This window comes from Hippocampus comes, unplaced genomic scaffold (assembly GCF_001891065.2).
Source record: "Hippocampus comes isolate QL1 unplaced genomic scaffold, H_comes_QL1_v1.1 scaffold367, whole genome shotgun sequence".
In the NCBI taxonomy this organism is placed as follows: domain Eukaryota; kingdom Metazoa; phylum Chordata; class Actinopteri; order Syngnathiformes; family Syngnathidae; genus Hippocampus; species Hippocampus comes.
In genome coordinates this window covers 651,213-665,385 of record NW_017805741.1, presented here as the reverse complement: position 1 = coordinate 665,385, position 14,173 = coordinate 651,213, and the positions used below count along the sequence as shown (strand labels likewise).

The 14,173-nt window shown below is 50.5% G+C and overlaps 2 protein-coding genes and 1 pseudogene across 3 annotated transcripts in view; 2 read left to right on the top strand and 1 right to left on the bottom strand.

The window, feature by feature from the left end:
• LOC109523876 (caspase-7 pseudogene) overlaps window positions 1–318 on the top strand; it is a 3,021-nt pseudogene extending 2,703 nt beyond the window's left edge.
• A 2,859-nt stretch (window positions 319–3,177) lies between these two features.
• Window positions 3,178–6,794, bottom strand: dclre1a (DNA cross-link repair 1A (PSO2 homolog, S. cerevisiae)). The gene is made up of 9 exons (XM_019883369.1): window positions 6,163–6,794; window positions 5,069–6,007; window positions 4,783–4,916; window positions 4,588–4,706; window positions 4,322–4,465; window positions 4,109–4,254; window positions 3,854–4,008; window positions 3,636–3,777; window positions 3,178–3,471 (listed from the first exon to the last, which is right to left on the bottom strand). The coding sequence occupies exons 1-9, from the start codon at window positions 6,521–6,523 to the stop codon at window positions 3,308–3,310; spliced, it is 2,304 nt and encodes a 767-aa protein (XP_019738928.1). The 5' UTR covers window positions 6,524–6,794; the 3' UTR covers window positions 3,178–3,307.
• Window positions 6,795–7,014: 220 nt separating this feature from the next.
• Window positions 7,015–14,173, top strand: part of nhlrc2 (NHL repeat containing 2) — a 9,159-nt gene continuing 2,000 nt past the window's right edge. Inside the window, exons 1-12 of one of the 2 annotated variants that reach the window (XM_019883371.1) lie at window positions 7,015–7,380; window positions 7,848–8,000; window positions 9,012–9,061; window positions 9,174–9,579; window positions 10,316–10,437; window positions 10,514–10,643; window positions 10,853–10,946; window positions 11,048–11,279; window positions 11,709–11,831; window positions 12,000–12,209; window positions 12,287–12,500; window positions 13,157–13,383. In XM_019883371.1, coding sequence (XP_019738930.1) covers window positions 7,218–7,380; window positions 7,848–8,000; window positions 9,012–9,061; window positions 9,174–9,579; window positions 10,316–10,437; window positions 10,514–10,643; window positions 10,853–10,946; window positions 11,048–11,279; window positions 11,709–11,831; window positions 12,000–12,209; window positions 12,287–12,500; window positions 13,157–13,383 — 2,124 coding nt within the window. In that variant the 5' untranslated portion in view covers window positions 7,015–7,217. Of the gene's footprint in view, window positions 7,381–7,847; window positions 8,001–9,011; window positions 9,062–9,173; window positions 9,580–10,315; window positions 10,438–10,513; window positions 10,644–10,852; window positions 10,947–11,047; window positions 11,280–11,708; window positions 11,832–11,999; window positions 12,210–12,286; window positions 12,501–13,156; window positions 14,093–14,173 lie in introns of those variants that run through there. The other variant, XM_019883370.1, reaches the window with a different exon arrangement.

Here is a 14,173-nt window from a genome sequence, read left to right as displayed (position 1 = left end):
CCCGACGTCCGACACGAGGGCTGCACCCGCAATTCTCACGAGTCGTCCCCCCGGGCAGGCTACTACTCGTGGAGGAACCCCGGGCGCGGCTCCTGGTTCGTGCAGGCGCTGTGCAACGTCCTCAACGAGTTCGGCAAGCAGCTGGAGATCATGCAGATCCTGACGCGCGTCAACTACATGGTGGCCACCAGCTTCGAGTCCTGGTCCGAGGACCCGCGCTTCAGCGAGAAGAAGCAGATCCCCTGCGTGGTCTCCATGCTGACCAAGGAGCTCTATTTCAACTGAGCGCAGCAAGCGCCGCCTCTTCAGGGCCGTCCACGCAGCGGTACGCTCCCCCCCCCTCCCCCTCCATCTTCTTCAGGTTTTTCTTCACAACAGTGGCGTCACGTTTGATCGGATCTTTGCCAGCAGGCATCGTGAGATATGCATGTTCTTCTACTCCCATTTCACTTTTGTTGCCGCACTTGTCGCTGCCACCCCCCCCCCCTCCCCCTCCATCTTCTTCAGGTTTTTCTTCACAACAGTGGCGTCACGTTTGATCGGATCTTTGCCAGCAGGCATCGTGAGATATGCATGTTCTTCTACTCCCATTTCACTTTTGTTGCCGCACTTGTCGCTGCCATTTTCTTGTGCCCATCGTCTGCGCAAAATGACCACAATGAGAGTGTGGTTTCAATCCTGTTCATGCGCTTGGCTAACATTTTACGACCAAAAAAAAAAAAAAAAAAAAAAAAAACCAAACCAGCAGCTTCAAGTTGGAACTACCATCCTCAGGTTCATTCATGTCCCGTAAAGTGAGTCAACGTAGCGTCGAAAATCTTCCCTTACTGGCAAGAAAAGGGTCAAGTCTCATGAACTTAAAAATAAAAACTCTCACTCCGTTTATAATCCTGATGTTGACGTGCTGGACTGGATGTGATCAGCCATGAGTAGCTATCCAAAGTGGACACACCTCTGTTCGATTACCAAGTTATGGTGATATAAAAAAAAAATCAAAATGAAACCAAGGAAAATCATTTCCAAACTTTCTCCGCCATGAATGTGACCTATAGCCAAAGCCGTAGAACTCAAGTTGACTGGCGCCCACCATTTTTGTTTGCGCGGCCAGCTCAATCTGTTTTTCATGATCTTCCCAGCATGGCTAAAGCTGAACGAAATGAATCGATTTCAAGTGTCTCTGATGAGCAGCTGCAGGACGAGGCTTTGGCCCAAAGGGTCACATGAGTGCTGGGATATGTTTTCAAATGATCCCCAATCCATTTCAAAGCAACTGTGGATTTTCTCTGCAGCGCTCCAATGAAATCTAGTAAAATACCATCCCGAGTTGTATTGAAGAACAACAACTTCATTTGAAATTCACAGCGATAGTGTCGTCTCTCCTGATTATACTCTTAACTACCTCCTGAACATTCGTTTGTTTGTTTTGTTGTCGTTTTTTTTTTTAAGGGCAATTTATCGGCATCTGTGGACCAGCTCATTCGGTGTATAAATGAACCATTTAATCGAATTTTTAATGATCATATTAACACAGTTTTTGGCCCAATTTGGTGCCACAATGAAAAAAAAATCACGTAACATATCAATTAAAATCGAAAAAAAAATATTTTAATTGATAAGAGCCCAATTATGGCCCAACGTCGTCGTGTCACTCACAGAGGCAGCTATTGACGATGGCAAGTGTGAACCACCCAATCTCCATGTTCCCGCACTCATTCTCAAACGAAACCGGTGTGTTGTTTTTATTTATTTTCTTTCTCCATCAGTCTTTTCAGAATTTGAAAACACACTTCCATGCTGAGCACCAGCGGCGAAAGTGCGATTGATCTGAGTAATGCCAGACTTGCCATTTTAAAACCCAAAGCCGAGTATTGATCCCTCGCCTCCCATGGATCTCTGATCAGTGACGTGGTGCCCAAAATGTGCGGAAAGGAGTGTTTGTGCCATTTTTTTTTTTTTTTTATTTCGGGGTTCCATTTTAAATGCTTTATGGTGTTAAATGCTGTTGTCCTCATTGATTTATTTGAAAGGATTTGGATGCATGCATGAATTAAAAAGAGAATATCATCTGAACCAGTGTTCAAATTGTAAAGATTGTTGAAAAGGAATAATTAAAAAATATATATATCTATATATAGATATATATATATATATATATATATCTATATATAGATATATAGATATATATATATATATATATATATCTATATATCTATATATAGATATATAGATATATATATATATATGATCCAAACAGAAGAATGCTTATGCAAAAATTTCTTGTATTAAACATGAATTTATTCTGTTATGAGCTGAGTAGTTTGTAGCACATCATACCACGTACATCCTAACATTTATTTATTTTGTTAAATCATTGGTTGTTTCTTGTAAATAAAAGAAATGTGTGTAAAGTAAACAATTGTACATATACATTTCACACGTTTTATATTGAGTGATTTGGGGAGAGGTGATTTGGCTCATCATCAACGTCAGTGCGCAGTCACCGTGAGTCTGACAAGTTCCTACTCAATGTGTTACAAAGAAAAGTGAGATTCATATTTGAGGTGCTACACGATGAACACAAGAGACTGTTGGGAATTCGTTCATCCACTTTCATCAAAGAAATGTGTTTGAGAATTTAGGTTGTAGACGGACATCCTGAAAGCCCACCGCTGAGAGGACACTTGAGATTGAAGCAGCGGGTCCACCGTTGAGCCTCCTGCGGAGAGGTGAGACACACACGTGTCCGTAATATTCGTCCTCCAATGAACATTTTATTGTCGGTTCTCTGACGTTTTGATACATTTATGATGTGAATTTTGGAATATTTTTGTTTTGCTCGCCATTCAAGTCTTGAGCTCGGCGTCCCGGAGGAGAGAGACGTTCAAGTCAAACAGAAGCAACGCACAAGCGGATTGGAAAACCTTGGTCAGCTCATCTCAAAGCGAAGGAGTCGTTTTGTCTTTTGCGAGGATTGGATTCTCTTAAGAAAAGGTACATATTTTATTTTTTTTAAGTCTGTGTATGTGTGTGTGCGCGTTACTTAGGATGCCTCCTACTGCGTTTTCCCAGCAGCCTTGACAGCAACCAATTTCATGAGCCCATTCACATACATCGGCCCACGAAAACAATAAAAGAACAACACGAAGAAATTTCAATGTCAAAAGCAAACACGGTGAGAAATTTCAAACATTTATTGTTGGAGAACTTTATTGGAAAAACAAAAAAAGTACATCATAAACACTGCAGCAACATCATACATTTGCATCGTATCGTAACACGGCTCCGGTTTATTCTTGACCCGATTAATTTACGTGCTTGAGTTTCCGCCGAGCCATTCGCTAAAGTGCTTCTCCATTGCCTTTCGGGCGGCCCAGCTGCCGTTGTTCACCGTGGGGACGATCCGGTGCGGGCGCAGCCATTGGACAAAACGCTCCAGCTCCGCAAAGCTGCTGTGCTCGCTGTACGGAATCCCTGGAGATGAAACAAGAAAAATACATTACAATCGCTTGAAATGAGAAGAAACTATGCTGACAAAACAAGGCGAGGTGAGGCTGAAGTTGGCTTTGCTGCCAAGAAGGAGAAGATTTGCAGGCTCAAGCAAAGGCACCGGACTCCAAACCGAACAGGCTGCACACCATAGATTGAGACGTTGCCACTGACGACGGGTTGAATGTCTTCCACCGACGCCATCTGCTGGCTGAAGGTCCAGCCGGTGGGCTTGAAGGCCACCAGACGATCGTACTGGCCGGAGAACCTCCCCAGGTGCTCCTGCAGCTTCTGCCGAGGGATCATTTCCAGTCAAAGACATGGTCCGCAAGAACAATCACAACGCCTTCCTGGTGCCTTGGCCTACTCTGACGTTGAGTTGCATCATGGGAAGCACGTGGACCCGCGCCGCTGTCCAGTCGGTGGTCAAGCGTCGCTTGATCTGCTCCGACTCCAGACAGCACATGGTGTTGTACTTGTCCCGGGAGAGGCACACTTTGGAGCCCAAAACCTCCGCCACGGCTACAGAGAAAGAAATGATTTCACCGGTTTCTTATTTGTTCCTGGAGAGGGAAAAAAAAAAAATCTGACAATCACATGTTGGAAGCAAGGAGACGCTAACCCAAGAAGACCTTCTCCTTCCCCACAGAGTAGGATCCGCACACCACGAGGGTGCGGGGGTGCAGCGTCACCGACTCAAAGCTGGTGCTGGCGGCGAAGTTGATGACTTCCTGCTGCCGGGGGAACGTGTACGCCGGGCCGCAATAACTGTGAGGACCAGGCGGTTAGCCATCCGATGATTTCATGGAAGGTGCGCACTGAGAGTGTTGCGTACGTGGTGTCCAGGTAGAGCGTGTGCACCCTGCAAGCCAGCAGCTCCGGGTACGCCTCCATGGAGGGATCGGCTCGGAAGTCGCCCGTGTGGAGGACGGTCTGTCCGTTGGGCAGGAAGAACAGCAACATGGCCGCACCCGGACAACTAGATTGATTCCCACTCAAGATGTGAGAGCTCGTTCCGGCGAGTGCATGCAAAAATCACAGATGGAAGAAGCTACGCTGGCCGATGCTTGCAAAAGAAGACGAGAAACGACGTTGACGTACTGGTTGGCGTCGAGTAGGGTGACCTGCGCCCCCTCCACGCTCACCCTGGTGTTCATGGGGAGGATGTGCACGTGCTGCTCCGCCACCTTCAACTTACTCTTCACCAGGTTACCTGTGATCTGGAAACGGCCGCTTCCAAGCATTAAGACACGCGACTTACCGCATAAAAAAAGGGGGGGGGGCATCTTGGCTTACTTTGTTACAATAGATGGGAAATGTGGACTTCCTGGTGAGCCCTCCGTAGTGGTCCGAGTGGAAATGGGTCAGGAAGTAGGCGGTGATGCCTTCAATGGCGCCATACCGGAAGGCGTCGATGGCAAACGTTGTGCCTGAGCAAAGGATATATTGAAAATTCACGTTTGTACGCCCCCCCCAAAAAAATAAACAACAATCTGAAGAGTTCCTGGTAAAAGAGCTTGAGGAAGAAGAAGCCATCGTGCTGTTGTGCTGGTGAGCGTAGGGGGCACAGGAGGTCACTTACCTGGAATCTTTTTATAAAACGGACACCGCCGTGGTTGTGCATCCGCATGCTGATCTTTGCTCCGCCATTTGTTTCCCCACTCTTTGGTCCGCCTCCTTCCCGCCTCCACCGCATTGCCACCGTGACCGCCATCGTCCCCGCCTCGGTCTGCATCAGCGGCCGCGTTCCTCATCCCGTTCCTCCTGGAGGAAGCCCCGCTGGCCGCACTCCCGGAAGTCTCCGCTTGCTCCTCCGCCTTCAATGCTTTGAGGCCGAAAAACACCCCAATGTCCGTTTGCTTGAGTCCGGAATCCCGACCCGCCCCGCTCGGACCCTTACGATGAGGCACTGTGCTGGACTGGGAGGGTCCAAAAGGTAAGCCTCGAAGACTTTGCCTCAATTGCTCTAAAACCATTCTCTGGGGGGATCCAAGACTTTCGCCAGCAATCGGCGAGACTCCACCGGTGTCTTCGGGACGATCCGTTCCATCCGGAAGCGGCTCGTCTTCGCTGAAGAGAACCATGGAGTCTTCATCTTCAGATGCGTCTTCATGAACTGCGTCTTTGTCAGCGGGGAGCTCGGAAAGAGGAGAGTAAGATATTCGATCCTCCCTGTCCTGAGACGCTTGCTTTTCCGCCGGCGTCTCCGTCCTATTTTCTTGCGAGGAGGTAACAGAAGAACGGCCACTGGAAGACCAGCCTTTCTTCTTCTTCATGTCGTCTGGCCCGGGCGAGCGCAGCATCAGCAACAGGGGGCCGTTCGTGGCTTGGGATGGCGGCGGCGAGGGTGGCGCCTCCATGTGGTCTCCGGAGGCATAACGGTTCGGACTACAGCACTCGAGGTCCTGTGAGTGGTTCGGCAAAGCGTGGCCGTTGGCTCGAGCGTAGGCCAACTGCATGTGGTTGAACTTCTTGTAGTGGTTTGGAATGGCGGAGGAGCACAGGAGACCATCAGGACATTCTACGAGAGGGACAACACATGGGAAACCCACGCTGCACTGAAGGCATCAGTCTGAAAGAGACTGGTGAAAACCATGGACAAGAATGGACCCACCCAAAATTGCGCATAGAGGCAACAAAATGTGACAACCCCCCCCCCCCCAATTAGACACCTACCTTTGCATGTGTCCCTTGCCTCGTCCAGACATTCAGCAACATGCCATCTTTGCGACTGCACCAATAAAATACAGAATGGCATCTGGCAAATGGGACAATAGGCTTCCTTGGCTTCACTGTCAACATTTCGTGCCTCATTTGCAAGTGACGACGAGCTGGCATCACATTGTCCATTGTTCACATTGACAGCGACGTCCCTCGGGGTGGTTGGACTATCTCGGGTGTTACATGACTTTATCTCCGTGGTGCATCTTCTCCTGGCCGCATTTCGACGAGTGGACGACGATTCGTGTCTCTTCCTTTTCTTCGCGAGGGGTTTATACTCCCAAATGTCACTTTCGGAACCGGTTTTCTGGGACATTTGGGGTAAAAGCGAAAACTTCCGTGCGTCACGAAACACAACACGACGTGTAGAAAGCTCTCGTAATAAGAAGAGAATTAACGGCTATTACCATTTGGATTCAGATGATTGTCGGAAAAAAAAAACAATACTGACAACTAGATCCGCGAACCATTATGAGGTGGAATTATAAATTGACGTAATCGGCTGATCGGAAAAACTTGAATGAGGTTGACATCAGGCGCTTCTCGCCGCAATGCCAGGTTGAATTAGGTAAATGCAGAACTTGAAACGAAGCAGCACTTTCAAACAATTTGAAGGGAATATCCAAATAGGAGAGTAAAACATTGTTGAAATTTAATATGATTTCGAAACATTATTTTAAAAAAATCGTATGAATTTTTAAAATGTTAACTTACATTTATCATACATTTGTCGAAAGCCGCTGAGTACATCGACACGATGCCGTCACCACTTTCCGCATAAGTAAGTAAATGCAGTTCTTGAAACGCGTACGCACCTGCGCCTTTGCCTCCGACTGCACTACTGTAAATCCAAACAGGAGAGTACAACGTTGTTTTTGCTTTAATGTGATAAAGAGACCCACATAATCGCGCGACAAGTTCCATTTATTTCAGTCATGTTTTGTCGAAAGCAGCGGTACGGATCTACATGTTGACGTTTACCCGACAGGGCTCGCTGACGTTTCGAGAACATGGCTTCCGGGTGCAGCTTGTCAACTCTGTTTCCTCTTCAAAGTGTGCTCGACTGCGCTTTAAATGACGCCGCGACGCAAGAGTCGATGGAAGCTCTCGTCTATGAATATCTCAGAGACATGGACGAGAGGGAAGACCTCAAGATGCCCGACTTTGAGACCGGTAAGCCGTGGCCGCTGGCACCCGCGCCGATGTTTGGGCTTAGCTCGCAGAGCTACAAGTGTGAACGAGATGCGAGGCGTTCGTCGCCTCACTCCCGGGATTCCCGTGCGAAGTCGTTTTGTCTTCTGATCAGGTCCGCGTGAATGCATTCTAACTAAACATGCCCAAGCAAACCATTTCGATCAAGCTACCGAGATGAAGTCTTTAAATTATCGTCGTGTCAAGCGAGTGTTCGAGCTAAGGGTTATGGATCTGTGGAATGCATTGTGATATTTCAAGACAGCAATATGGGTTGAAAATAAAGATTTCAAGTCAGAGTTTGTTTTTGTATTCGTTGACCGAGTGCGATGCTGCGTTCCCTCAACACACCAGCGGGTGGTGGTTTAGCACCGACCGTTTCACAGGAATACAGCCATGCTGGAATCGGTAGCTGCATGATGATTTTCTCCTTTGTGCATTGGCCGCAGGTCTGGAATGGTTGAACACGGAGGGCCCGCTGTCTTTCGACCGGGAGCTGGCAGGAAAAGTGGTGCTGCTTGACTTCTTTACCTATTGCTGCATCAACTGCATGCACATTCTGCCGGACCTTCACCATCTTGAGCAGAAGCACTCAGTCCAAGGTACTCATGCCATTGTAAAGGTAATTGCAAACACCTATTACAAAGAAAAGGGGAGGGGGGTGTATTTCTTCGAAGTGAGCCGTTTATTTTTTCATTTGCATGCACGGATGACCCTATTTGGGAAGATGTGGTACAGTACAGAGTATTGCTCTCAACATCACGGGCGTTACGACACAGAGTGTTATTCAATCAACTTGACACCGTGTTACCGTCACGTCTGTTGTCATCTGTGCAGCGGGTGGATGAGTACCTAAAAATATGTCGGAGCTTGAAACTCAGCTGCCGGCCCCACCGGACATGGGCTGCCACGCACGCACGCACGCACGTAGGCGGGCATGTACTCGCCACACATTATCGCGCCGGCCTTATCTTTGGCACGGCTTCGGGTACATTCTGTCTGCCGCTGCGCTCCGTGAGGTGTGGGAGCCGCCCACTTCAGTCACTCCCACAGTAAGCGGCCCCACTCGCCTGTCCATCATGGGCGCAATATGTTTTTGGGCAGAGGATGAAGCGAGGCAAGGTCTACCGCAAAATGGCACCATTCGCCTCAATGGTCAACAAACCCATGACATACCGATGGCGGGAAAACCGTTTGGTCGAATCAGCTTAGCTCTAAACAAATGTCTGGCGGCTTCAGCTTCTCTCGCTCTCACGAGCGCGCTCTGCTGACGTGAGGTTCCGAAACATGTTGTTTTCGACAGCAATTAAGTTGCATAACATGGGAGCAATCAGCTGATTTCAGGGAAATTGTCGCGTGGGATTTGTAACTTCCTTTGACTACGACCGAAGTTGTCACGTTAAGTTCTGTGGAGCCATTGAGAACACGACAACAACTTGTTCTTGAGCAGGAGTACGCAATTTGTTGTAATTAAAAAAAAAAAAAAAATGGAAGGCAGAGATCCAAACCGTTGGTTGGAGTTCTTTTGCAAACAAAAATAAACATACTCCAACCCTTTCATGCATTTACAAATCCTTTAACACATTGTATCTTTTTTTTTCATGTCATCTCAGATGGACTGGTTATTGTTGGCGTGCATTCAGCCAAATTCCCCAATGAAAAGGTAAGGCAACACTCACAATGGACACGGATTTCGATGTGACTCTCGCTGCTGACTTTGGGCGCGCATCGGGCCTCCGAATGGCAATGACATTTTTCTCCTTCCAAATTCCAAGGTCCTGGACAACGTCCGCAGCGCCGTGCTGCGCTACGACCTCCGCCACCCGGTGGTGAACGACGGCGAGGCGCTTCTCTGGAACCGGCTGGAGGTCTCCTGCTGGCCCACGCTGGTCCTGGTGGGCCCGCGCGGCAACCTGCTCTTCGCGCTGGTGGGCGAGGGCCACCGCCACAGGTTGATGCTCTTCGCCGACGTCAGCCTGCGTTACTACGGCGACAAGCGGCTGCTGCGGGCCCACCCGGTGGGCGTCAAGCTCTACCGGGACTCCCTGCCCCCCAGCATCCTGTCTTTTCCCGGGAAGGTCTGCGCGGACCGCACCGGCGACAGGCTGGCCATTGCGGACACGGGACATCACCGCGTTCTGGTGGTGTCCTCGACTCGTCGGCTCTTGCACGTCGTTGGAGGTAACGTGCCCTCTTTCCTTCAATGATCAACAACAGAAATACAATGCAGACACTGTTCATGTTCTTTAAAAAGAAAAAAAAAAAAGCGGCGATCAAGCTTTTGGGTGGGCGTGAAATCTGCATTATGCAACATTCATCCGGATGGGGGTGCTTGATGTGGTTTTGCTTCGCCTTCCGCAAAGTGCGACCATTCAACACCCTAAACCATGATCGCAACCTCAGAGGAAAAAAAAAAAAAAAACCCCCGCAGCACTTTGGGGATATTTTTAGATCATTCCCATGCTTCAAAAAGCCTCGTAGGAGCCACACGGCCGCCGCCGCTGTTCCCAGGCCGAAGCACAAATTGGCAGCGCCCGGGCCGACGCGCACGCTGGGAACTGGCCCCGACCTCCATGGCGGGGACAAAAATGCCCAGTGGGACTTTTATTTCTGTCGGCTGAACTCATTCGGCGGCTGCTGTTTGCTTTGGGCTCTCCAAACACATGCTGGACGAGGGGGCCTGTTCTCTTTTTTTTTTTTCTCATGAAATAAACACTTAATGGACTTATTCAAAGGAATGAAAGAACATAATCTGAGTCAAATGTTTGAAATGAGTGGTTAATTCAGTCTTCTAGAAATGTTTTCCCGCCAACGTCTAACTTCAAAATCAGTTGATTCAATGGAATGGATTCATTCCCTGTGAACAGGATTGATTGCAAAGCCGCAATCTTTTTTTTTTTTTTTGGGGGGGGTCCAGGGCCTGAAAGCGGAAGGCGAGATGGCGCCTTGTCCGAAGCCTCCTTCAACTCCCCTCAGGGCGTGGCCATGAAGGGCGACGTGGTCTACGTGGCCGACACGGAGAACCACCTCATCCGAAAGGTCAAACGCTCGCTTTTCTTTCCGTCCAACTCCCTTTTTGTGCCTCCCGCTGAAGCGTGCCCGTCCGTCAACGCAGATCGACCTGTCGGAGGGGCGGGTGAGCACGCTGGCCGGCCTGGGCGTCCAAGGCACGGACAAAGATGGCGGCGGCGTGGGAGATCGGCAGCCAATCAGCTCTCCCTGGGACCTCGTGCTCGGCTCGGCCGGTTAGTGATACATATATTTTGTTCAAGGCCCTCTCCCCGTGTGTGTGTGTGTGTGTGTGTGTGTGTGTGTGTGTGTGTGTGATTTCCGATTTCATTGGAAAGTGAGAATACTTTTTTTTTGGGGGGGGGGTTGCAATTTTACAACTTGTCATTGAGCCGATGTGGTCGAGAGCCAGACTTGGTGACAGGCGTGTCCCGGTTGTGTGTAGGTGGCGCGGAGGACAACGTGCTGTGGGTGGCCATGGCGGGGACCCACCAGATTTGGGCCTTGTTTCTTGCCGATGGGAAACTGCCCAGAGGAAGGTGAAACAGGCTCGGGGGGGCCGCACTCGAGACAGAAAAAGGCTTTCCCGAAACGGTTCCCGCAGAGTCTGATCTACATAACGCCATTCTCACGTCGACAGCGAGTCCAAGGCGGGGACGTGCGTGCGATGGGCCGGCAGCGGCAGCGAGGAGAACCGCAACAACGCCTACCCGCACAAGGCCGGTTTCGCCCAGCCCTCGGGCTTGGCCGCCGCCCCCGAGGAGCCGTGGAGCTGCCTTTTCGTGGCCGACAGCGAGAGCAGCACCGTGCGCACGCTGGCCCTCAAAGACGGCGCCGTCAAGCCGCTGGTCGGCGGCGGGAGAGACCCCACGGTGGGTGAAAGCTCGCGCGGCCTCTTTCCAAACTCCCGTTTGTCGGATCCTTTTGGAATTGTGACACGCCGTGAGTGGCTTCCATGTGCCGTCGGAAGCATTTTCAGGACGTCCAAAATGAAACGATTCGCGGCTGTCAAACGGCTCGATTGACTCACCGCTGACTTGTTCATTCTGTCCGTCGCTCGCGTTGTGGGCCCGGATCGACGAACGGAGAAACATGACTTTGCAGCCATGAAATGAAACGGCGTCCTTTCCGGCGGCACACCTGATAAGGCCCGGCCGGGGGTTGGGAGTCACGAGCCCCATGAATGTTTTCGGCGTCTTGGTCTGACAACGACTCATCCGCCGTTCGGTTTAGCTGTGAAAGAGCGACCCGTGAGGTTTTCCGTCGAGTCGCCTGACACGCTTTTGCCTCACTTGCGCCAGAACCTCTTTGCTTTCGGGGACGTGGACGGGAAGGGCTTGGAGGCCAAACTGCAGCATCCGCTCGGCGTGGCCTGGTCCCCGCAGCGCAACTTGCTCTACGTGGCCGACTCCTACAATCACAAGGTGGGAGGTTTGACCACATTTTTGCCGCTGCGTCTGCATTTCAAGAGTGACATTTGGCCACTCCCACCCGTACAGGGAGCGATTTGATCCGTGTTGGTCTTTGCTTTTGAGGCTGCGCGTGCAGCAGGCCCTCGAGGGCCTGCTGCTTTAATCAATGCGTGGGCGCAGATTAAAGTGGTGGACCCCCAGACCAAGCAGTGCAGTACTCTGGCCGGCACGGGAGAAGCAGGCGACGCCACGGGCCCCGATTTTGTCACCTGTCGCTTCAACGAGCCCGGCGGAATCTGCGTGGGCGCCGGTGGGCAGCTCCTCTATGTCGCCGACACCAACAACCACCGAGTCAAAATACTGGACCTGCGCTCCAAGACCGTCTCGCCGGTAAGATGCTTTGGCCACGGTTCGGCCGGCTTCACCTCCGGTCACCGACCTCCACCTTTTACGTCCTCCTCCCCCAGTTCGTGATTTCCTCCGACTGTCCGGACACGGCACCCGCCAAAGCCGAGCCTCCCGCCGCCACCCCCAAGATGCCTCGAGGAGCCGTCAGGATAGACATGCCGCCGGTGTCGGTGTGTGTCGGACAGACCGTGGTCATGTCGCTCGCGCTGTCGCTTCCCAAAGGTGCCAAACTCACCGACGAGGCGCCCAGCTGCTGGGCCCTCTCCGCCGAAGGTGAGACCCGCGTTGCCCGTTTCTTTCGCGGTTTATTGTTTGGTGCGTGCGGTCGACCTTGCCCATCCTCGGGACACCCGTCCGATTGTGCCGTCTCGAATTGACGTGAACAACTGATCGTTTCCTTATAACGGGGCAGATTCGTCATGTCTGTGCCTCCGTATGTCCATTGAGTGTCAGTCCGGACTCCACGTCGTAAAGTGTCCTCGTTTTTCCCCTCCTTCCGAGCCAAGCGGCGAGCTGGCGCGTTCGCGATATGAGCGGCGCGACACAATTTTTCATCCCAGCACGATAAGAGCACGGCGACTCGCTTCAGATAATTAGCGCCCGGGCTATGTTACGCGAGTGTTGAAGCCGATCCCATCAGCCCGCAGCGGATATTTCAGCATACGCAGTCGGGGCGAAATGGCGGCTTTTTAATCACGGCTCTCCCGGGAACGCCTTTTGAGCAATCGGCGTCAGCGGAAGAATTAGTTTTCCCTCTCCCGTCCGTGTTCACTCTGCTCCGTCGCTTCCTGATTGAATGAGACCAGTTGGATTCTTTTTCTTTTTTGTTTGCGTCACACAGTGTGGTGAAATGAGCCAAGTTCACTTTTTATTTCGTGACTACTTCATATGATGCATGGAATGTTTTCTTCTTGCTTGGCTCCCCTTAGGTGACGAGTGGCTCCTCGGCGCTCAGGCGGTCACCGGCGCCATCGCGGATCTGTCAAAGCCGCTACGCGTCGCCACCAAGCTTCCGGAGGCTCCGAAGCAACTGCGCGCGGGCCTCACGCTGAGCGTCTGGCTGTACTTCTGTACGGCGGAGGGCGGGGCCTGCACCATGAGAGCGGCGGCCTTCTACCAGCCTCTTCAGATCAGTGACATTCACGGAACAGGCGAGGTCACCGTGACACTGACACATTCCCTTTAAAAAAAATAAATAAAAAAGAATTTGGAAAGCCATCAATGAAATATGCAAGTGGGAAAGAACTAACTCACTAAAATACTGTTCATGTCGGCCAGCTGATGAATGAGTCCAAGGTGCTTTCTGATGGCGTTGGTCCATTTGGTAAAAGTGGGTGGGATGCCTCTAAACCTGATTTTCATGAGCCTCGGAGAGCACTCTAAAAGCACTCCGTTACATCACAGCCGTAATGGACGTTTATTGTTACAAATCAAAGCGCAAACTCTCCTTGAACAAGAGCTGCAGCTTGAAATATGAACGCTTTATATATGCAAGCATTAAGTGGAATGAGGAGTGACATGATGTCAAAAGTGGAGGAGGAAAAAAGACTTGGGAAATCATGTCTCTGCCACCCGCGTTTCCAAGAAATAGACTGGCACCTCTTCTGAGTTAGCATCACAGCTAACCTGTATTTGCGTGTTTACGCTACCTTGGCCCTAAAGTGCCTTGAAAAACAGCTGGCAATAATCTTTGTAAATGTAATAAGAATGTTCTCTCTTGCTCAAAACACGATGTTTTTTTTTGGGGGGGGGTGTTTGGGTTTCTTGTGTTATATTGGCTCCTTTGTCAAGAAGTCTCAACATCTCAATACTGCACTTTAAAGACGGAACAGAAAGAATAAATAAAGTGTTTTTTTATCCAAGAAGCTCTTGTCTATTTGTTTCTTGTTTGGAACAAAGCTGTACCAGTAATGTAATGTCATGTGAGGTCCTTGTGTTAACCCCCC

What these genes read in the sequence shown, in the direction of transcription:
- dclre1a (XM_019883369.1), bottom strand. Translation starts at nt 6,523, where the DNA reads ATGTCCCAGAAAACCGGTTCCGAAAGTGACATTTGGGAGTATAAACCC. An exon ending in ACGCTCTACCTGGACACCAC is followed by an intron (nt 4,255 to 4,321) that starts GTACGCAACACT and finishes TGGTCCTCACAG; the next exon opens with TTATTGCGGCCCGGCGTACA. An exon ending in GAAGGAGAAGGTCTTCTTGG is followed by an intron (nt 4,009 to 4,108) that starts GTTAGCGTCTCC and finishes CTTTCTCTGTAG; the next exon opens with CCGTGGCGGAGGTTTTGGGC.